The following is a 21610-nucleotide window of genomic DNA, read 5'->3' as shown; positions in this document are numbered from 1 at the left end:
ATCATTAATAAAATATTTAAGTGAAATTTAAATCAGTGTAAAATAAGTTTTTAAAGTGTTATTCTTAAAACTACGAAACTGTAATACAAAAATCTTATATTTGAGGATATAACTGAGCGATAGAACGAAGACAACATAAAATCTTGTTTCTCAACTTGCAAAATCGATGCAATAATCGGTGCAAAACCAATACCTAATTTAACAATTTTAAACAACCATAGAATTAGGCCTCCTCTTAGTATTAGCCTCTTAGTTTTTTGTTTTATGTACAAACACCGGAAACAAATATTAACTAAGATTGTATACACCACATGTAATTTATACTCTTTTAAGGGTTTTAACAAAGATTGTATCCATGTAATAGAAAATACTGTGATCGTTTTCATTGCATATATGTTTAAAACTATGCTATTAATAAAACTGTTGCCAACTAAATCCTTTGAAGATTATAAATTTGTATTATTCTTTATTTATTTAGTGCGTTTACCACCTGCTTTTTATAATTCAGGTTACCTCATCCTTTAAAGACAAATTTGTACAAGGCACTAAACTTATCTCATATCTACATATATAAAAAATATGAGTATTATACTCATTCCTTTGTATAATTTATTTAAATGAGAATTGTAGTTGTATGTACATCTTTTTTGCTATTAATATAAGTGGTAATAAATACAAATGACAAAAAAGAAACGTTAAATTAAAAATACGTGGCAAATTTCTTACTTCAACTTGTAACACGAACTAGTAACAGTTTTAACAGGCAAGTGTGTTTTACATCTTAAGTGAGAAGTTCATGTTATTAGGATTTCAATTACTTTTGTATGTTCTTTCGATTAAACGGAAACATATATCAGATTGTTGATTTGTGTATATGAATAAAATCTACATAACTGATTTTGCAACCGAGTTAAAACAAAAATTTATAGAAGTTCGTAAATACTTTGCTATAATACAGTAAAGGTTACATTCTAAAAATATTGTAGTTAATTCGCTATATACATAGAAACATCTTTGTCAATGATTACCCTTAAAAGAAATCTATATGCATACATGTCAAGATACATGTGCACACATCACATACAAATTAATATATGTATGCATAGCCTACAATTCTACAGCACAGCTATACTAAATTTTAATACAACTTGTAAGAAGTTAAAATTGCACCCAACTGGCATTCCCTACTGTCGGTGGTTGTTGAGCTGGAGGTTGTTGCGATGCGCTAGCAAATTCTCCCCACTCCGAATTTGTTTGATTTTGACTCTGAACAGGTTTATGTGCAGGTGACGAAGTTGGAGTTTTCGCGGGTGGCGGTGCAATTTTTACACCGCCTGGTGGAGGGGGTAAGCCTATACCTGGAGCGGCACGCTGCTTTGCTTTGGAAGAGACTTCGCTGCCATCTTTTTTCTGTATATTAAAATTAAAAACTTTAGAGCTTAATTATATTATTTGAGTTTGTATGCACATCTAGAATAATTGAATTAGCTTACAGTAATTTTCATGTTGATTTTTATTGTTTCCCCTTCTTTAAATCTAAGATCTAACTCCTGTTTTGGTTCATCCTTTTCCTTTTCTATCTGTTCTTGATTTTTCACCCATTTGAAATGATCTTGAAGTGCAACATTTAAATCAAAGCTATCCGATCTATCCAAAAATCCAACACCAATGAAAGCCGATCGTCCATTATCATTTTGAATTCTCAAGACAAAATAGCGAGAAGAATCTGTGACTGGTTCCACTGCAAGTCCTGGATATTGTTCAATTGGACATTCCGCGAATAACTCACCAGTCATTTTATCCTCAAGCTTTATACTTATTGAATTTCCTTGACATACAAGACGCATACGGCCAGTCCATGACGGCTCTTGAAGATTCCAATCGGCTGCTCTATAGACATGTAAAAAACCTACGATTACTATTTTTTATATTATATTGTAAATATTAATAGATACATACTGTATTATTCACATTTATTTAGAAAGTAATATTTTTTTATGTTGATTTAAGATAAACGCATTTCCTCTTTTAATAAAATTAACATAGGATACATTATTATAAGATATTTATCAGAAATTTCAAAAAATTACAGCATTTTAATAAGCTGGTATTATGCCTTTATGAAAGTCTATGATGCATAGTAGAGATGAAAATATGACAGCATTGTGTTCCAGATGTAACAATAATATCTTATTTTTTCAATAATTTCCGGCATAACTTTTGCTGATACATTAATCGTACGAGATTGAAAATGACGAAAAACATGCGAAATTATGCTCTCGCGACGAAAGAGTAAGAAATATCGGATATAACCAATGCTTTTGCACCCACTGTTCTAACAAAAATATTAAATGTTTCGAAAGAAAATACTGTCAAAAGGAATCAATCGTACCGATAACCCCTATTCGTTGACCTTGGCGGTATTTTAAATACAAATACTTCAGACTTGACAAGCAATACACTTTCATACGTTTCCATTGTACTTTTGACAAATCGCAGAGAAAGCGCGTAACGTTCGAGAGCTGAACTCCACGAAGTGCTATTTGAAAATTCGTTTATATTTTGTGACGAATCTCCGTTGTGATTTGATAACTTTATCTCTAGTCACGCCTCCCATCCCCACACAAAGACCGTTAACCACAGATTATTTCACTAGCGATAATAGATTGCCTTCCACATTGCATCTACGCAACACATGCAACTTATAATTCGAGTAGAAAGGGACCAATTCTCATGTATGCGATTTACTAAATATAAATAATTTTATAATATCTAACGACTAAGTAACACTTATTAAAGAAAAGAAGAGAGACAATGAAGCACACAAATTCGTTTCAGTGTAAAAAACGTGGATAAAGAATTTACAATCTGTAGATGATTATTCACCTATAGGACAAATACTATTCCAACACGTTTCACAATACAGGGTGTCCCAAAAATGTTGTAACACCTTGAAAGGGTTCGGGAGGTGATTTGAAACAACTTTTTCCTTAGCGAAAATATTGTCCGAGGCTTCGTTAAGAAGATATTAACGGAAAACACTGACCAATCAGAGCGCGAGTATGCCGATGGAGCGGCCGCGGTAGCGTATGAGCGCGGACGCCTAGTCGCTCCAACGGTATACGCGCGCTCTGATTGGTCGCGGTTTTCCGTTAATATCTTCTTAACGAAACCTCGGACAACATTTTCGCTAAGGAAAAAGTTGTTTCAAATCACCTCCCGAACCACCTCTTTCAAGGTGTTACAACACTTTTGGGACACCTTGTATATGGAAATTCAAATGTATTATTCATTTTTATTAAATGTTATTTTCTTTTTTCATTCACAAAACGAAATAGAACGCGTAGAATTTAATTCTGTAACATAGTCAAATGTTAATTGTAATATGTTCCCTCGTTCTTATTGGTCCGTTTTATTTTATATTTTGATAAGCACCAATAACCATGTTTATTGGCGCATATATTCGTGCGTATTGTGAGATTGACTAGAGTTATGTATTTGGAATAAGCCGGGGTTATTTGAAGAATTGCATAAATGCGTTTTCCCAATTTTCTTGAATAGAACCAACATTTCAATTAAATGCAGTGCAAATAATAGAAACGTAAGGCTTCGTCAGCGTCCCTAATCCCCGTATTTGCCGGGGAGGTTATAACAGGTTTGAAACAAACTGAAATTTTACTTGTTTATAAATCCTGCCATGAAATATCGTTTGGCGGTATTTCTCTGAGATGAAAGTTATGACTTTTATGGATACGAAATTCAGAGTACGTTATTTTTTTAGGGATTGTAAGAAAAGAAGTGGAACAAAATGATGCACAGAAGAGGAGGGAAACGAATACGTATGGATGATCCGGTGCCTCCAGAGTACGAGGCACCAATGACTCCAATGACTCCCATGAATGATAACTCGACAGGAGAAGTGAACGAATCTTTTTCTAATTATGCACCCTATAGTCAAGCACCTCAAACACCTATACATAATCCAACGTAAATACAATTTTATACATGTAATATTGGTAAACTGTACAATAAGTTTTCGATTTACACTATGCATAATATGTGTAGTGTATCATTTTCACTAAAAAAGTGATTGAAAAGTTAACAATCTGCATAAAATGTAAAATTTGAAAATTTCATACTTAAATACATATATATATAATATATATGAGGACATAAATGTATGAACGATTATTGTAACTATTTTCATTTAGTCCTGAACATTATTCATCTGAAAGCTACAGTTCACCTGGAGCATCACAACATCAATATCAAGAACAAGCAGGAAATTTTGAAAATCAAACTCAATTTGAACAACCGATGACACCAGCAACCCCAACAAATATGAGGATCACAAGAAATACACGTGCTAGGTTACGTGGTATGTTTTGGATTAATATTATTTTTTTTAGTAATTACCCTATCTAGCAATTATTATTTATAGGGGGACCAATACAACAACCGAAATATAAAGAAATAGATACAGACTTCATTCCAACAACAAGTACCAGAGGAAGGGGGGGTGGTGGACGCGGACGTGGAAAACGGACGCATCACTCGCATAGTCTAGAAGATGAGGCTAGTCTTTATTATGTCATCAGGAATAATCGTTCTTCGCTGACTGTATGTCATCTGTGATTTAAAATAATATTTAATAAGACATTTCTAAATATAAAAAATGATATAACAAATTTGGAAATTATTTGTATGTATGTATCGCTTTTATTTTTAGACTATTGTTGATGATTGGATAGAAAAGTACAAAATCAATAGAGAAAATGCTCTTCTCATGTTAATGCAATTTTTCATTAATGCAAGTGGTTGTAAAGGTCGCATTACTTCTGAGATGCAAGCAACAATGGAACATGTAGCGATAATACGAAAAATGACCGAAGAATTTGATGAAGTATGTTAATATTATTTTTATTAATGAGTATTTATCATCATGTTCAATTAATAATAATAATAATTGTTATTATTATTTACAATTTAGGAAAGCGGAGAATATCCATTAATAATGACTGGACAACAGTGGAAGAAATTTCGTGCGAATTTCTGTGAATTTGTTCAAATTTTAGTTCGACAATGTCAGTATTCAATAATTTACGACCAGTTCTTAATGGATAATGTAATTTCATTATTAACTGGTCTTTCGGATTCACAAGTAAGAGCGTTTAGGCACACGGCCACGCTTGCTGGTAAGATACACATACTTTCGTATAAAAGACTGACTGTATATGCTCTTATGTATTTATTGATATCATTTACAGCTATGAAACTTATGACAGCATTGGTAGACGTTGCTTTGACCGTATCCATAAATTTGGATAACACGCAACGGCAATACGAAGCTGAAAGACAAAAAGCTAGAGAAAAAAGAGCGGCGGATAGATTAGAATCATTGATGGCCAAACGAAAAGAACTTGAAGAAAACATGGACGAAATTAAAAATATGCTTACGTATATGTTCAAATCTGTATTTGTACATCGTTATAGAGATACATTGCCAGAAATACGTGCGATATGCATGGCAGAAATTGGAGTTTGGATGAAGAAATTTCATCAAAACTTTTTAGACGATTCCTATTTAAAATACATAGGTTAATATGATTTTACTGAAATTAAAATTTGTACACAATACGATATCTATAAGTATATTTTAATTTCTCAGGTTGGACATTACACGATAAAGTTGGCGAAGTTCGATTAAAATGTCTTCAAGCACTACAACCGTTATATGCTTCGGAAGAATTGAAGACTAAACTTGAACTTTTTACAAGTAAATTCAAAGATAGAATCGTTGCAATGACATTGGATAAAGAGTACGATGTAGCAGTGCAAGCTGTTAAACTTGTTATCTCGATTTTGAAGCATCACAGAGAGATACTTACCGATAAAGACTGCGAGCACGTGTACGAACTTGTTTATTCGTCTCATCGCGCTGTTGCGCAGGCAGCGGGTGAATTTTTAAATGAACGATTATTCCGTCCGGATGATGAAGCAGTAGCAGGCGTGAAGACCAAGCGTGGAAAGAAGCGTTTACCGAATACACCACTTATTCGAGATCTCGTGTTATTCTTCATCGAATCGGAGCTTCACGAACACGGAGCATATTTGGTAGATTCCTTGATCGAAACGAATCAAATGATGAAAGATTGGGAATGCATGACCGACCTATTATTAGAAGAGGCTGGACCAGAGGAAGAAGCTTTAGATAATCAAAAGGAAACATCATTGATCGAATTAATGGTCTGTTGCATAAAGCAGGCAGCCACGGGTAAACTTTCTTGGTTTTGAAATTATTATAAAATTGTGTTGTAAATTGAAACTTATTTTAATTTTCAAAATAGGTGAAGCTCCAGTTGGTCGAGGACCAACTAGAAAGATCTTATCAGCGAAAGAAATGAAACAAGTGCACGATGACAAACAGCGATTGACGGAACATTTTATACAAACACTACCTCTTTTACTCGACAAATATAGAGCAGATCCCGAGAAGCTTGCAAACTTGCTCGCTATCCCTCAATACTTCGACTTGGATATTTACACCAAGTCTCGGCAAGAACAAAACTTGGACTCATTGTTGAATAAGATTCAGACAGTTGTAGAAAAAATGCATGACACTGAAGTCTTAGATACAGCCTCAAAAACATTAGAACATATGTGTATAGAGGGACACGCTATTTTCACTAGGTAACTATTTGTAATTCTACATATCAAAGACTTCTTGAACATATTTTACATTTAACATTTTTTAATGTAGATGTGATGTAGCGCGCTCAACATTAATCGATTCTATTGTAAATAAATATAAAGAAGCTATCGATGAATATAGAAACTTAATAGAGGGAGATGAAGAACCAGATGAAGATGAGATTTTCAATGTCGTACAATCTCTTAAAAAAGTTTCAATATTTTATTCTTGTCACAATATGAATCCATGGGGGATATGGGATTCTTTATACAAGGACATCGAAGACGCTAAGGACCCATCGAAGTACTATTACACATATCGTACATATGGAAATTCCATAAAATAGAGATGCCAGATGTTTAAAGAGTAAATTTCGTTACAGGTGTTTACCGCACGAGGCAGTTAAGTATTGTATAAGCGCATGTTTCTTTGCAATTCTATGGGGACAGACTCACCTCATGGAATCTGTAGATTCTGGAAATCGAGGTGAAGATGAATGTCGACAATTAAAGGAACACCTACATTCCTTTATGGGTTCCATGCGTCACTTCGTTAGCGGCGATGGCAGTGGCGCAGTAATTATTTTATCTTTGGTTTAAATATCTTTATTGATATGTATTCATGTAAATAATATGTGATATCTGTTCATATTTCTTTAGCCTTCTCCACCAATTCTAAGAGAAGAAGCTTATAACACGATATGTGATTTATTGGTACTGTTTTGTAATCAATTAACAACACATTCTAATCCTTTGATGCATCAATTAGTGTATGAACCTGATCAAGCAATGCAGAACATGCTCAATCGGTTTATACAGGAATACGTATTTTTTGAAGAAGAAGATGGTACGTGACTAACGATACCTTCATTGCGCATCGTCATTTAAAAAAGAAAGTCGATTAACACGAATTACGTATTCTATATTTACAGATGAACACGATGAACATTCGAAAATCGAAGAGTTGCATAAAAGAAGAAACTTCCTAGCGGGGTATTGCAAATTAATTGTATATAATATGATACCCACGAAAGCAGCAGCGGACGTGTTCAAACATTACGTAAAATATTACAATGATTACGGCGATATCATTAAAACTACATTAGGAAAAGCTAGAGATATTAATAAAACAAACTGTGCTTTGACCATGCAACACAGTTTGAATATTTTGTATAATGAAATAGTAGCTGAGAAAAGTAAAGTTAATAGAAACAGCGAAGAATTTACTGCTATAAAGGTTTGCATCTACTTATAAGCATTTAGTATCATAAAATAGAAAATATATGTTGGCATTGAACATATTTTAGGAACTCGCAAAACGATTTGCTTTATCATTTGGCTTGGACGCAGTAAAAAATCGTGAAGCAATTACTGCTTTGCATCGTGCGGGCGTTCTTTTCGCAATTACCCCACCAGATGGTATAGAACAGGATCCCACTGGTCCACCGCCAAATTTGTCTTTCCTTGAAATCCTATCTGAATTCACGAATAAACTTCTTAAACAGGATAAACGTGTCGTGTGAGTAAAATACATTTTTGCAACTTTCTATATTACTTCTACTCTTATTATGATTAATTGTTATATTTATATCGTAGGTTAAACTTCCTCGATAGGAGACTGCAAGATGGAATGCCTTCCTCGCGGGGAGAGGATTGGCAACCTTTACTCTTATACAGAAACAGTCTATTACACGGCGAAACAGATCAAGTTCCAGTAACAAGTAAACGTGCTTACACAAGACGTAAAAAGGATCATTTAGCTGGTACGTTGAGTTATTTTACATAAGATGATCTGGAACTTCTTTGAAACTTAGTTATTCATTATTGCAAATATTTATAGAAGAAGAAGAAGGAGATGAGCCTGAAGAAGGTTCTGATCATGAATTTTTGGGGTGAGTTGGGTGTCTACACCAAACTAATACAGAGTAATATATTCCTTACATTTTATTTATTTAAATCACTATAAAAGTAGAACAGTAACGCACTTGCAAGTAATCGCTGTATGTAATACTTCAGAAAAGTTTGTAATGAAGTATAAACACTCTTATTAACCCTTAAACGATGGGCAGTTTCCTAAATAATTTTAAGGGAAATGTTTTAACGTAAAGCATTATTTAATAAATAATGAAAGGAAAAACGTTCCTATACAAAGAAGCACGTCCCTTAAGGATTAATCTAGAATTTTAGTACATACAGCACGCTTTCTTCTTCTTTTTTTTTTGTTTTTGTTTTTTGCTTACAAACTACGATAAGAATGACAAACACTTTGGATAGTTTTGAACAGTGGCGGATCTAGACTGATCAGGTCCTGAAACTAATAACATGAGAAGTCCTTTCCTTCTCTGAAATATTTTATGAATGGCAAATATTATTGTGGAAATGTATTTAACCTTCTGTTGTTGTTAGAATTGGAAAATTGTTACAAATATGAAAGAACGCGAACAGCTACCCTGCGACCGTCAATTTTGAGAGCTATGGAAACAGTAGTAGGTAGAGAAAAATTATACATACATAACCTTGTTGGAATATTCCCAATAAAAAAAAGTCTGTGAGAATATTAAACTATTCGTAAGTAATTAATTAAAAAAATCAATAAATAAGGAGTGTCTGGGGATCCAAAGCTAAAGTTTCATTAATTTTATGATAGATCTACCTCAGTTTTAGAAGGTATCAAATTTGAATATTACATTATTTACATGCTTACGTAGTTATTTTAATTCACATGTAATGTGCACAATCCTATCATTTATTATCATAAACATTGCACTGTAATATCGTTGAATGCTAAAATAAATTCATATCATCAGTAGTTTAATTACTAATAAAAACTATCTTTCTCTTTGCTGTATTTTGTGTTATTGCTTCGTACTACTGCTTCGCTAAAATGTATCTGCTACTGTAAGACGTCATATTTCTATCACATATTGAAAACGTAGAAAATAATTTAAATTATATATGTAAGATATTTAAATTGATGATACTATCATATATCAGTATTTTAATATTTGTTCTATGTATATATTAAATTTTAATTTTTTAATCAATTGAAAGATTTTTAAAGTTAAAGTATTTTTTAAATAATATTGGTTTACACTTTTACGATTTAATTGCATGCTTGTGTTTAAATTATTAATAAATACTTATTACCGTTGGCGTCTTTATGTACATCATAAATCTGTCGTGTTCGCATGGGTAGTAATCTTTTATGAATCGCTTGTTGCAGGCTACCTGATCGTTATTCAAGCTAAGAATTAGACTTTTTAGCAAAATATATAATATATGTAATCATATAAGGGGCAAAAATTGTATAAGGAATTGATGAGATCTATTATTCTTGGTGCCTGTTTTAAAATCAAGTTTCAAACTAGTGTAAGGAATTAACAGGAATATTATATGTAATATTGTCAAGTTGTATAAGAAATCCATGAAAATCTATTGTTCTTGGTGACTACTTTTAAAGCAACTCACCTTCTATAAACTAGTCTAAGGAAAATAAGATAAAAATGCACAATAATAATATTGTTGATATAATGAAATGATAATATTTTTGGAATGCCTCACAAAAAAAAATACATAGAGAACGATGTGTGTTCTGTTGAACCTAAAAACTTGAAAGCAAGTAAGTCTAAAATACTTTGTATTCTGTTTATATATTGATAATATACAAATTGGTGATAGATACGATGAACATGTGATATTAATTAAAATAAGACCCTCTTCTCCTATAAGTTCCTGAATCCTGCTTTTTATCAAAATTTAAAATCCATAGCGAATAAGTAATGCTGCACTTTGTACAGCTTTCTTTTTCTTCTTGAAATTTTGCAGGAAATGTGATAGAATTAACCCATCATTTTACATTTCCTGCTTAGCATCGCATTCTTACATTTTGTATTTTGTTAACACGCCGTTCTCTATAATCACTGCAATATTCTAGACATGTTTCTAGGTATTTGGTTTTGTTAATACCTGGGTTAATTCTACGAATTTTGCTCGGATACTTTGTCATTCCTTCGGATGTAATAATGGAATGCAATGATACCTATTATACGTGAAGTGTAATTTTGTAATATATGCGTATGTCATATCACATGGACCATGCGTGCAAAAATACGAAGAGTTACTTAATATCAAATTTTTGTCCCTTTACTTATGAAATTAGCTCCAACGTATTTCCATCAATAAAAACTTGTTCTTTCAGCAAACACAAGAAGAGACGCGGTCCAAGGAAGCACCAGTGAGTAACTTACATCTTCTCGTATTTTATATCTTTAAGTTGTCTTTTTTTCTAAGTAGATTAAATTTAGATTTACATTTATATATATATCAAGAAAAATTTTTGAAGTATATTAAAAAGATAATGTAAAACTATTGGGTCAGAAATAGTGTTTGTAAAATTTGAATGTTCTGCGCTATTTGTAATACCATTAACTTGAATCTTTATTTCAGATTAGCTGTTAATAAAGTATCGATAACTCGTGGACCTAGGGCAGCCGGCGTTTATGAAAACAACGACACTACACAAATGCAGACGTCTCCATCCGCAATCATTGAAGATATATCAACAAGTCCTTCTCAAGACATAGATAATAAACTTAAGACATTGCAGATACAATCGAGGTCGTAAGTAATTAAGTTTTTTGGTACGATAGATTATAATATTTTGTGTCGTTCCAGAAATGCTTGTAACAATGTTAGTTATTTTTTTTTAGACGAAGAAGTCAAGATCACGCGGAGCCAAGAGAATTGAGGAGAACCGCTAGGAATTCTGGTCGCTATGTAGAAGGACAATATATGGTAACTAATAATTTATATTCGAGAAACACGTGTATGTAGTTTATAAATTATATAATATTATGATACATTAATTCTTTGTAATGGCCATTTAATTATAATATACGTACATATAATTAAGATTAAAAATCTTAGTATACATAAATCATGATACAAGTTTTCAATTACTATGTTTCTAAGTATAGAATTGAAATTTATTTTACAAACATTGATATATTAGATTTGTTTCTAATATCGTACAATAAAATTTAAAACTCTGGTATTTGTAAAATAGAATTAAAAATATTTTATTAAAAAAAAAAATATTAAAATAATGAAACATCTTTGTTACAGGAATCTGATTCCGAATAATGAAGTACAACTGAGAAGAATACATTGCATCCAAGATGGAAGTATTCCAAGAGGAGGTGATTTGTGATACATTTATAATACATACGTGTATCCGATTGAATAGGTTTCAAATACCGTAATACGTAAAACGTATTCAATCAGCTACATATATAGACATATATATATATATATACACATAAGATATAAAATAAGAGACCTACTGATTGATCATAGAGTTTCATTTCACGTTGAGAAATTATTACAAGTATTCTTTAAATCGTTCTTATAAAATATTTTTGTTATTTAAAATGACATATTTTCTTTTGCGTCCATCGTATCTCATTATACATGACATACCGTACATTTCTCAACATTGGCATATTTATATCGATAAAACTTTTACTTATTATTGTTGCTATAAAATTATTTAAAGAATTGTCTAATAAATGACTATAATGTACGAATTACGAATATTTGTTTCCTTGCACGCTTAGATTGTTTACAGTTAAAAAAAAATTATAATTCTAGTTTTCACTGTACAATTATATAAATTGATATAAAAATGTGATTACAGAAAAGTAGTCCCACTACAGTTATGAAAGTCAGTATTATTAAATTTTTCGTTTCATGTACGTGATTATTTTCATCTATCATTCGTGACTCTGTATTTACGGAAAATGCTACTTCTTCTACGACCTCTTGGTGTTACTGCAGCATTCTATTAAAATAATATTATACATAATTTTATGGCTTACTTTTAATTCCTATATTATTTTAATATACATAAAGTACTAATAGATATAACAAAAAATTCGAATCTAATAAATTAGTCTTGTATAATATGAAACAGAGATCTAAATAATAACAACTATCCTTACCTCGTCTTGACGCCTTGAAGTGAATAGACTCTTCAGTGTGCGCGGTGTAGTTGTTGCTCTATCTTTATTTCTCTCTCTTAATATTCTCGAATTTGGGCTCTTTAGATCGCTAACCTTCAATTTTAAAAATATAAAAAATCGATATTTGGACCAAATAATATTTACTTTTGTATAAATACGCTAGTATCGCACACAACTTACTTGTAACGATACTCTTCCTCCATTTTTACTGGGAGTCGGAGGGCCAGGCTTTTTATACGATGTCTAATATAAATCACAAAGTGCAACTCTTGATTAAAATATGAATTTTGACAGCAACAAATGTTTAGATAAAAATGGATTTGTATGTAACTTTAATGCTTTTACAATAGATATCTTTATTACGATTTTTCTTATTAGATACGAAATTGTAATCATTAGATCTAAGATACTTACTTGAGTTCTGTCCTTCTTTTTGGCTTTCTGTTCAGGAAGTAAACTCTGACTCAAACTATCATTAAATACATCTTCTGGTGCTGAGCCTGCCTACAATTAAAATCAAGATTTTGTATATAAGAACACAAACATACAGATATAATATATACGATACATGAAATATATATCTATTATATGTATATAAAACGTATCAAATTATACATAATTTGAATATTTATTGCTTACTTTAATTTCTTCTTCTGTAAATGGTAAAGGATGAAATTGCATTTCAGCGGGATAAGAAGATTTTAGATGAGGTTTGCAAAGAGCATTTCTCTTTTTCAAAATAGATAATCGATCTGTATCAATGTCGAGTGTAGAATGGCCATTTTTTATATCAGCTACAATATTAAATACGTATTGTTAACGATTTATAGTTTTAGAATTTGACTTCACTTAATAAATCTGTTTTTATTTACTTAAATATGTATTGTCAAAGATTTCTCCCTCTTCGTCCTCCGCGTTAAATGCATTGCCCATTGACTGTATGCTCCTAATGCTGCATCTTCTTTCATAAGTAGTTTTCTCCTGTATTATTGCAATTTTCTGTAAAACATCTTTATTGTCTTCTGGTATTAAATCTCTTTTTTCATGTCTGAAATAAGAAGTTTTGACCAATTTTTATAAAATGTCACCCTGCAAATTAACTTTAAATGATCAATTATTATAATATAGTCAGTCTCACTTTTGATTTTTATGCTCTATTGAGGTAAGTATTTGTTGATCCAAATTCTCATGTTTAGCTTTAAGTTCAATTAACTGTTTGTATAATTTTTCCTTTTCTTGTCGTTCGCTTAAGAGTTTCTCTCCAACATTCCAAATTTGTGAACTCATGTCAGCAACATGTGCTTTGTATTTGCTTAATTCATCTGCCTGTTTACGACACTGTGTTTCCATTTTTTTTTGTAGTACCTCCAGTCTTTCTTGTACACGTTGTTCTTGTTCTTTGTACAGTTTTGCCAATTGATCATTATATGCAGTTTTCTGTAATATACATATCACAGAAACAAGCGTATTACAATGATTGCAAAAATTAAAGGTATTATATATGTGCTTACCATGTGGAGTTTAATTTCTTTCAACTGATTATCAACATCTTCTTTCTTTGGCCGCTTGCTTAATTCATTCCTTTCTATTTGCAAGTTTAAGATTTCTTGCTTTGACTGCATTATTTCTGTTTTTAAATCTTCTATGTCCTTTGATGAAACTGTCTTCAGTGCTTTCATTTTAGTCTCGAGTCCTTCGATACGACCTTCTAATTCCGCATTTTTAATCCGTGCACAGTCTAATTTGCTTCGTAAATTATTCTTCTCTTCTACTAATTCATTAATTTGTAAGTGTAATTTTTTTTCTACATCAGATTGATACTTTCTTTCATCAGATTTTAAGTTAATCTCGAATGAAGTAACTAATTTAAAGAAATCGTCTATTTCATTCCGAGATTGAATGATATCTTTTTGTAACATCGTATTTTTTTGTAACTCTGCTTCTATTAACGTTCTTTCATCGGAAAAACTATTAATAGGAATATTGAAAGGTTGTTCGTTGTTTGCTGAATCCAAATAAGTATCTTTTAATGTTTGTTCAGTCCATAAGAACTTTTGCCATAAAATTGTATGCAGGGATTTTATATTTTGGAAGTGTTGAGCATTATGTTTAAACAAGACGTTTTGAAGGTGTTCTTTTTTGGCTTGTATATGTTTCAATTCATCGCACATCGATTTATTAATTGTAAAAATACTACAGAATTTTATTAACAATTCATCCCATTTTTGCTTTAATTCATTTAAAGATATATCCAAATTTTCTCTTGATTGTATAATATTTTGTAAAGAGTCCCTCAATAACTCTTTATTCGTAATAAGATCATTTATATAGTCCATACATTTCTCTTTTGCATTCTTCAGTTTTTGTATCTTATTTTTTAGTGACTTAATTTCTTCACATTTTGTAACATAGTTATCTACAACTGTTTTTTGATTCTCTAAGGTTTCATTCAAGTTTGTATTTGTATTGGACAGATGCAAAATTAATTTACGCGATTTATGAATTACCCTAATAGATGTATGTAGAGTATTTAAAATACTGTTAGTTTTCTCATCATTATTTGTACACGATGAATCGCACAAGACATCAGCATGAAAGTTTTCATTATTTAAATTTGCCTCTGATATTGCTAATTTTAAATCATTTATCGAATGTTCTAATTCTTTACACACCCCCGCAATTTCAATCTTTTTCATATCTTCAATTTTACAGTATTTTTTACTTTTGTTATGTTCGTCTCTTTCTATCTTCAGCAACTCTTGTAATTCCGCTATGGATTTCGTTTGTTTGTACGATACAATTTGTAATTCGGAGTTTTTGGTTTGCAAATTTTTACATAATGATTTTTCATTTTCTAATTGTTTATAAAGTGCATTCTTCGATTCGCAAAATTTCTTCTGGATTTGCACTAATTGCAAAGCTTTTTCCTTTAAGGCTTTTTCTTGAGTTATCAAAACTGCATCTTGATTAGTTCTTACTTCCTGAAAATTCAAAATTAGTTCTTTCATTTTCATTTCAGAAGTAACTGTTTCTTCCGATAATTTTTCAAATTTCTTCTGTACAGACTCAAGGATTTCTTGTTTCAATTTGATTTCTACATTTAATTCGTCCAAGTTGCGCTGTTTTTCTGACAATTTATTTTCCATATCCTTTATAGAAGATTTCATTGAAGTTTCTCCTTCCACTTTTAGATGAATAATCTCTTCCTTTTCTAATTTTAGAGAAGTAATTTCTGTTTCCAAATGTTCAATTCTGGCATCTTTGAATTTTAATTGATCTGAAATATTACATGCTTCTTTTTGAGATAATTTAAGTTTATCGTTTATATTATTCAAGTCAAGTAGAATTTGTTCCCTTTGAGACTTAATACTCTTGTGTTGATTTTCTAGTGTTTCATTTATTTCTTCAAGTTTTTTTATTTTCTGTTCAGATACCATTAATTTTTCATTGGTACTTGCTAATTCGGCCTCTAAATCATTTATTGTCTGTTTGTGTTTCGATAAACCATTGTTCAATGTAGTAGTCAAATTTCGACTATCTTTCAATTCTTTTTCATTATCAGCAAGTTTGTCTTCCATTTCTTTCCTATGAAATTGTTCTTCGGTAAAATTTTTGTACATCATTTTGTAAGCATTTAAAATGCTTTTAATGGTTTCTTCGTTTTGCTTTTGAGATTCGTTTAACAGATTTGATATATTTTGTTTAATCAAATAGAATTCTTTTACAAAAGCATTAAGATTTTCTTTTAAAATCTTTATACACACTGTAGAAGAATTTAATAACGAATTTTTCTCATTCATTTCTTTTGTAAGTATAGACAAATTGTTTTCTAAAGCTAATTTTTGAAGTCGAATTTGTTTTAAACATGAAATTTCTTCGGTATATTGTTTAACAAGAGTAGTAAGTTCATTTATTTTTATTACATTTTGTGTAATAGTTTCCTCGAGTTTTGACCTTTCTATAATATTTTGTTTATCCTTCTCTTCCAATTCGAAAATTAGTGACTGATGTTGTTGTCCTTTTAATTTTATTTCTTCCATTGTAATATTTAGCGATTTAACTTCCCTTTCTTTTAAAATATATTTTTCATTCAATTTACGTAACAATGTTCGAAGATATTGCACAAGTTCAATAGTTGTAGCATCATTTAAATTATTTTCACTATCTTTAGTTTCGAAATTATGAAGGATAATTTCTTTTAAATTTGTGTTGCAATTATGAATAGAAGTTTCATATGAGTTATTTCGATGTGTTAAACTTTGTATACATTTAATGTTTTCACATATCTTCAACTTAGCTTCTTCAAGTGCTTCATTTAGTTTCACGCTATTTACATTTTCATTGTGTAAAGATTCCTCTGTGTTCTTAAGTTTCCCTCTCAAAGTCTCTACTTCAGTGTTTAAAATATTTTTGGATTCTTCGATTTGTGATAAAGATATCTTCTGAGAGGTGCACAAATCTTGTAATTGTTGGTTCTGATCTGTTAAACAAGTATTTTCTCCTTTTAAAGATTCAATCTTTTTAGTTAAATTACTTAAGGCGCTATTTAATGTAGTTTCTGTACTTTGTAACATTTCTGTTTTTTTCTGTAATTGTTCTGTTACATTTTTATAATCGCGGCTGGTAGATTCCAACTTTTTATTTAAAGTATCAATCTGCGTTTTTAATGAAACAGATTCTTCTTTTGCTTCTTGTAATTGAATTTCAATAACCGAACTTAAAACTTCGCTAGTATTTAGGGATGATACAGATGAATTTAAGGGTGATACTCCATCGATTTCAAAACTTCTTTCTGCAATGCCTGTTTTGTTAAACTCTTTTAAATGAGTACGTAGTTCCTCATTAGTCATTTTCAGATTTACCAGCTCTCTGTCCTTAATTTCTCCTTGAACTTGCAAGTTTTCCAAAGATTTCTCACAATTTTGTATTTTTTCCTTAAAGTACACACATTGCTTTTCTACGCATGCTAATTTTTTAGATAGGTTGTCGTTTTCCCCTTCAAGTTTATCTACCTCGTTTTGTTTTTGCATCAGTTGATTTTCTAAATAATCTATTTCCTTTTTGTAATATTGCTGGCAGTCTACAATAGTTTTATTTTTTTTACAAGACTGTGGAGTATTCGTTTGTATTGTTTCTTGCCGTAAGGCTTTTATCTCTGCAATTTTTTCTTGTAACTTTTTCTGTAAGTTTTGAACTTTATTTTGGTGTATTCGTACATCTTCTTGTAAATCGGCTTTTTCAAATTTTTCCATTTCCAATTGACTTCTTAATTGCCTTAATTCACGATTTCTTTCATTTAACAGTTTATAACTTTGTGCAGATCGTGCAATAGGAGAATTAAAAAAATGTCTTAGAGATTGTGTCTTCGGCGTTATGGGTGTTTTTGGTATGTTGTCTTCTAACTCAGCAATTACTGTCCTTAATATATCTCTGTTTATACGTTTTTCATAAGGAATCATCATTTCGAGAAATGTTTTAATTTTTAGTTGAGTTTCATGTTGTAATTTGTTACTCATTGGTCCATAAAATAATGGTTCATATTGACATACATGTAACAAAAATAAGGAAGCAATTTCTAGTTGCTCCAATTCTCCACCGCATTCTTCATCAAATTTAAATTCAGGATAGTCATCTGTGTGAAGTCCACAAGAAATATTCTAATTAAATATAAATCATTGTGTATTATATATAACTAATATTTATTGCATTTTTACATACCTTGTAAAAACTTTGTGATCATATTTTCTGTACTTAAACTTTCGTGATCAACTTTCTGAGAGCTGCAAAATAAAATTTCATGTTTAATACACACACGAAATTTATATTATCCAATATTTATATAATGATTTAGATACAAAAAAATCATAAGATCGTTAAGTATAAAGATACTTACCACAACTCTATCAATTTTTTGTAAAACAGTCCATCTTCTAATTCTTTCAAATCTTTGACACTCTTCTCTGACACATCTAAGCAATTTAGCTAAAAAACATTTCAACATAGAGATTTTAGAATATATTGATTTATTGATTAATCTTATTTATTAATCTTGTTAATGCCATTTATTTGAAAGTAACAAGTAGCTTTCATTGCTAAATAATAACATAAATTAATTTCTTACACACTTCGATTTGCATAATATTATTACTTACCCATTCCAATATAATTTGGAGCCATAGCCTCATGATTTGTCAATCAAAGAATTAGTTAATTTCTTTCCTAAGAACGACAAAAACACATATATAACTTTCTTGTTTCTTAACGTTCCTCGCAAGATACGTTTAATTTCAAATAACTACAGCACCTTCACTTCGCAGGAAAAGTATTTCCCTATGGGTGTAACATAAATTTCCCTAATCATTAAAGTCCCTACAAGTTATTTCGAATAGGAACAGTTTTCAACGAACGATATAGTCATGAATTATTCGACAATCTAGATTATTACTGTTTAGTATTATTTGTAGCCCTCTGGTGGTCAATTGAAAAGATTTTATGATTTCATCACAAATTTCTTGTTAATATTCAGTTCATGAACTGTTCAGTACAGTCAATATATGCGTTAACAATGTTCGCAACAATTTAACGTTGAAAGGTATAGTTTGCACTACAGTTTTGTGTAAAATAATCTGTGACAAATGATTTTCAAATTCTTTTTTTTAACTTATAAACAATTAGCTTCAATAAATCGCGTTGTACAGCGAGTTGTAAAATACGAATAAAAACAATATATAGCTTACATTTTACTTGGTAGATATATACTTCTGTAGAAATATAAGTACACATAGTTTAAAATAATTGTAGATTTATATACGCGAACAAAATAAAAGTTCGATAATTTACTATGTAGGTTGAAAGTGAAATACACGAGATACTTATTCTTCTTATGTTACTAAGATCGTTATCTTCCGCGATTTTTCACATAATAATTTTCCGGCACTTTTTAGCAAGTATCGTATATTAAGTATTAAAGATTATGAAGTAAAGCTGAGAAATAAGGAAAATGTACATTTGTATTTTTTCTTTTTTTTTTAGTGGTATGAGTAATTTGATATTTGGAGTCGGTGTAGGATTATTCCTTATTCTGATTCTGTGGGCTCTGGCTTTATTTGTATTTATTATCACTCTACGCATCGAGAAGAGGATTGGTGCTTTTGCTATCTTAATAGTTAGCATATGTACAATTATTTTAATTATTTTACCAAGAGCATCTGAGAAACCTCCCTCTATTGAGAAAAAGGTATTTATACATAACTATATTGCTATTCGTTCATACAATATAGAGAAGAAATGTAAACTGTATGTCATTACATAATTATCATGCTTCTATAGTCGAAAATAATAATTTTTTTTTCAGATATACGATCATTTATTTATTTGGCGTATTCTATTACTTGTGCTGTTGGTTGTATCTTCCATCATTGGTGTGGTAGGATATATTAAATTTGTATTAACAGAACCTATCAGGCCAATTCGAATAACTAATTGGGTTTCTTAGATATTTATTGTAAGTATTATTTAATATAATTAATTAAAGTTATATAGTTACAAAGTTGTATAGTCAATTTCGATCTTTTGGAGGCTTGATTATTATTAAAATAATATATAATTCTTAACTCAGGCAGAGAAATTAACATTTTCTACCATAGTTTTGGTATAAGCAAACAATACACTGGAGTTCATTCTTTTTAATTTCTATATATCTTTCAGAATCTACTGATAAGATAGGAATGTAGATACGTACAACTGCTAATCTCTATTGATTATGTGCAGTTAGACCATTTTTTGTAGCTTGTAATATTTGACAGTGTTCATACAATTACAAAATGCTGCGCAACACTGCTAAGCTTTCATCAATGTTGGTGAGAAGCGTTTCTCTGTCCCGCCAGAAGAATAAACGATTTGAAATAAATAACAATAGTGAATTTGTTACTAAGGTAATGAACAGTTCGGTACCTGTTATCGTAAATTTTCATGCTGAATGGTGTGACCCTTGTAAAATACTCACGCCTAGATTAATAGACCTTATAGAACCAATGGATACATTAGATCTTGCCATTGTAGATTTAGAATCGAATCCAGAATTAGTACACATCTTTGAAGTAAAAGCTGTACCAGCTGTTATAGCAATTTCGAGTGGATTGGTGGTTGATAAATTTGTAGGTTTAGTTGATATGGATATGATAGAAAATTTAATACATAAACTTACTCAAACTCCCCCTTTAAATTCTGAAGATGGTAAAACAGAAGTTTAAACATGTGCATATTAGGATTGTATATTATGTAAAATTATTTTAATAATTCATCAATTATATTCTTGCAATTTGTATTGTGCTATATAATTTCATTTCGGTGAGCATTAATATTATTCTGGGACAGAAATATTATGCCACTGAAAAAGTCTTTGGTAGTAATTACATGTTTTAAATGTAAATCATAAAATTCTATTAAATAAAATGGAAACCTACAAATGAAGTCATAGTTTCAAGGAGAACAATCATGTTTGCTATTATAAATCTCAAACAAAATTTTGAAGTTTCTATAAATTTTCAACACTAACTAGAATTTTCACTGTAGATGTCTTCTTGACTTCTAATGAATAAATGTTAGGATAAAATATAAAGTTACTATTTCTAAAAAGATAACGTATTCTCATTTATTATTTATAATTTTTATAATAATAACTTGTTAATTACTTTACAAACTCTTGGTAATGTTTTATATGTGTCAATTATATTATAATATGATTATAAAATGATTTTTTTAAACTGATTGTGTATTACATAGTACAATACATTGTAATAATTAAGATTAACGGCCTTCTTTGATCTACAATGATGTCCTCATACTAGCAGTACTTATTAAACTAATTCTAATGTTAAAACTGAAATATATATCAAGGT

At 30.4% G+C, this 21610-nt stretch overlaps 4 protein-coding genes across 12 annotated transcripts; 2 read left to right on the top strand and 2 right to left on the bottom strand.

The window, feature by feature from the left end:
• Positions 1-129: 129 nt before the first annotated feature.
• On the bottom strand, positions 130-2636 carry LOC128878723 (NECAP-like protein CG9132). The gene is made up of 3 exons (XM_054127178.1): positions 2393-2636; positions 1494-1890; positions 130-1410 (listed from the first exon to the last, which is right to left on the bottom strand). The coding sequence occupies exons 1-3, from the start codon at positions 2476-2478 to the stop codon at positions 1159-1161; spliced, it is 735 nt and encodes a 244-aa protein (XP_053983153.1). The 5' UTR covers positions 2479-2636; the 3' UTR covers positions 130-1158.
• A 681-nt stretch (positions 2637-3317) lies between these two features.
• LOC128878262 (cohesin subunit SA-2) lies at positions 3318-11955 on the top strand. Of its 7 annotated transcripts, none has more exons than XR_008457370.1 (20): positions 3318-3655; positions 3782-3987; positions 4212-4378; positions 4442-4620; positions 4730-4903; positions 4991-5195; positions 5268-5597; positions 5669-6274; positions 6348-6690; positions 6761-6994; positions 7074-7266; positions 7351-7537; positions 7623-7927; positions 7998-8209; positions 8287-8453; positions 8531-8582; positions 9097-9258; positions 9914-10309; positions 10889-10924; positions 11137-11209. XR_008457370.1 is itself a non-coding variant. In XM_054126319.1 (20 exons), the coding sequence occupies exons 2-20, from the start codon at positions 3809-3811 to the stop codon at positions 11830-11832; spliced, it is 3846 nt and encodes a 1281-aa protein (XP_053982294.1). In that variant the 5' UTR covers positions 3319-3655; positions 3782-3808; the 3' UTR covers positions 11833-11955. The 7 variants fall into 7 exon arrangements, 1 of the variants encoding a protein (XP_053982294.1); XR_008457368.1 differs by having other exon boundaries at positions 9097-9357; XR_008457372.1 differs by having other exon boundaries at positions 9097-9176; positions 11137-11208.
• Positions 11744-18993, bottom strand: LOC128878261 (repetitive organellar protein-like). The gene is made up of 11 exons (XM_054126318.1): positions 18863-18993; positions 18604-18692; positions 18429-18490; positions 14222-18342; positions 13849-14147; positions 13583-13758; positions 13350-13504; positions 13125-13214; positions 12891-12953; positions 12690-12803; positions 11744-12529 (listed from the first exon to the last, which is right to left on the bottom strand). The coding sequence occupies exons 1-11, from the start codon at positions 18893-18895 to the stop codon at positions 12455-12457; spliced, it is 5277 nt and encodes a 1758-aa protein (XP_053982293.1). The 5' UTR covers positions 18896-18993; the 3' UTR covers positions 11744-12454.
• Positions 18994-19141: 148 nt separating this feature from the next.
• LOC128878144 (thioredoxin, mitochondrial) lies at positions 19142-21518 on the top strand. 3 transcript variants are annotated; one of them, XM_054126081.1, is made up of 4 exons: positions 19142-19302; positions 19743-19947; positions 20065-20214; positions 20499-21518. In XM_054126081.1, the coding sequence occupies exon 4, from the start codon at positions 20534-20536 to the stop codon at positions 20960-20962; it is 429 nt and encodes a 142-aa protein (XP_053982056.1). In that variant the 5' UTR covers positions 19142-19302; positions 19743-19947; positions 20065-20214; positions 20499-20533; the 3' UTR covers positions 20963-21518. The 3 variants fall into 3 exon arrangements, with proteins under 3 accessions (XP_053982056.1, XP_053982054.1, XP_053982055.1); XM_054126079.1 differs by having other exon boundaries at positions 20418-21518; XM_054126080.1 differs by lacking the exon at positions 19142-19302 and adding an exon at positions 19334-19553 and having other exon boundaries at positions 20418-21518.
• The last annotated feature ends 92 nt before the right edge of the window (positions 21519-21610 follow it).

This window comes from Hylaeus volcanicus, chromosome 6 (genome assembly GCF_026283585.1).
Source record: "Hylaeus volcanicus isolate JK05 chromosome 6, UHH_iyHylVolc1.0_haploid, whole genome shotgun sequence".
Lineage (NCBI taxonomy): Eukaryota > Metazoa > Arthropoda > Insecta > Hymenoptera > Colletidae > Hylaeus > Hylaeus volcanicus.
The sequence above is the reverse complement of the archived record's forward strand: the minus strand, read 5'-3'. Positions and strand labels throughout refer to the sequence as shown.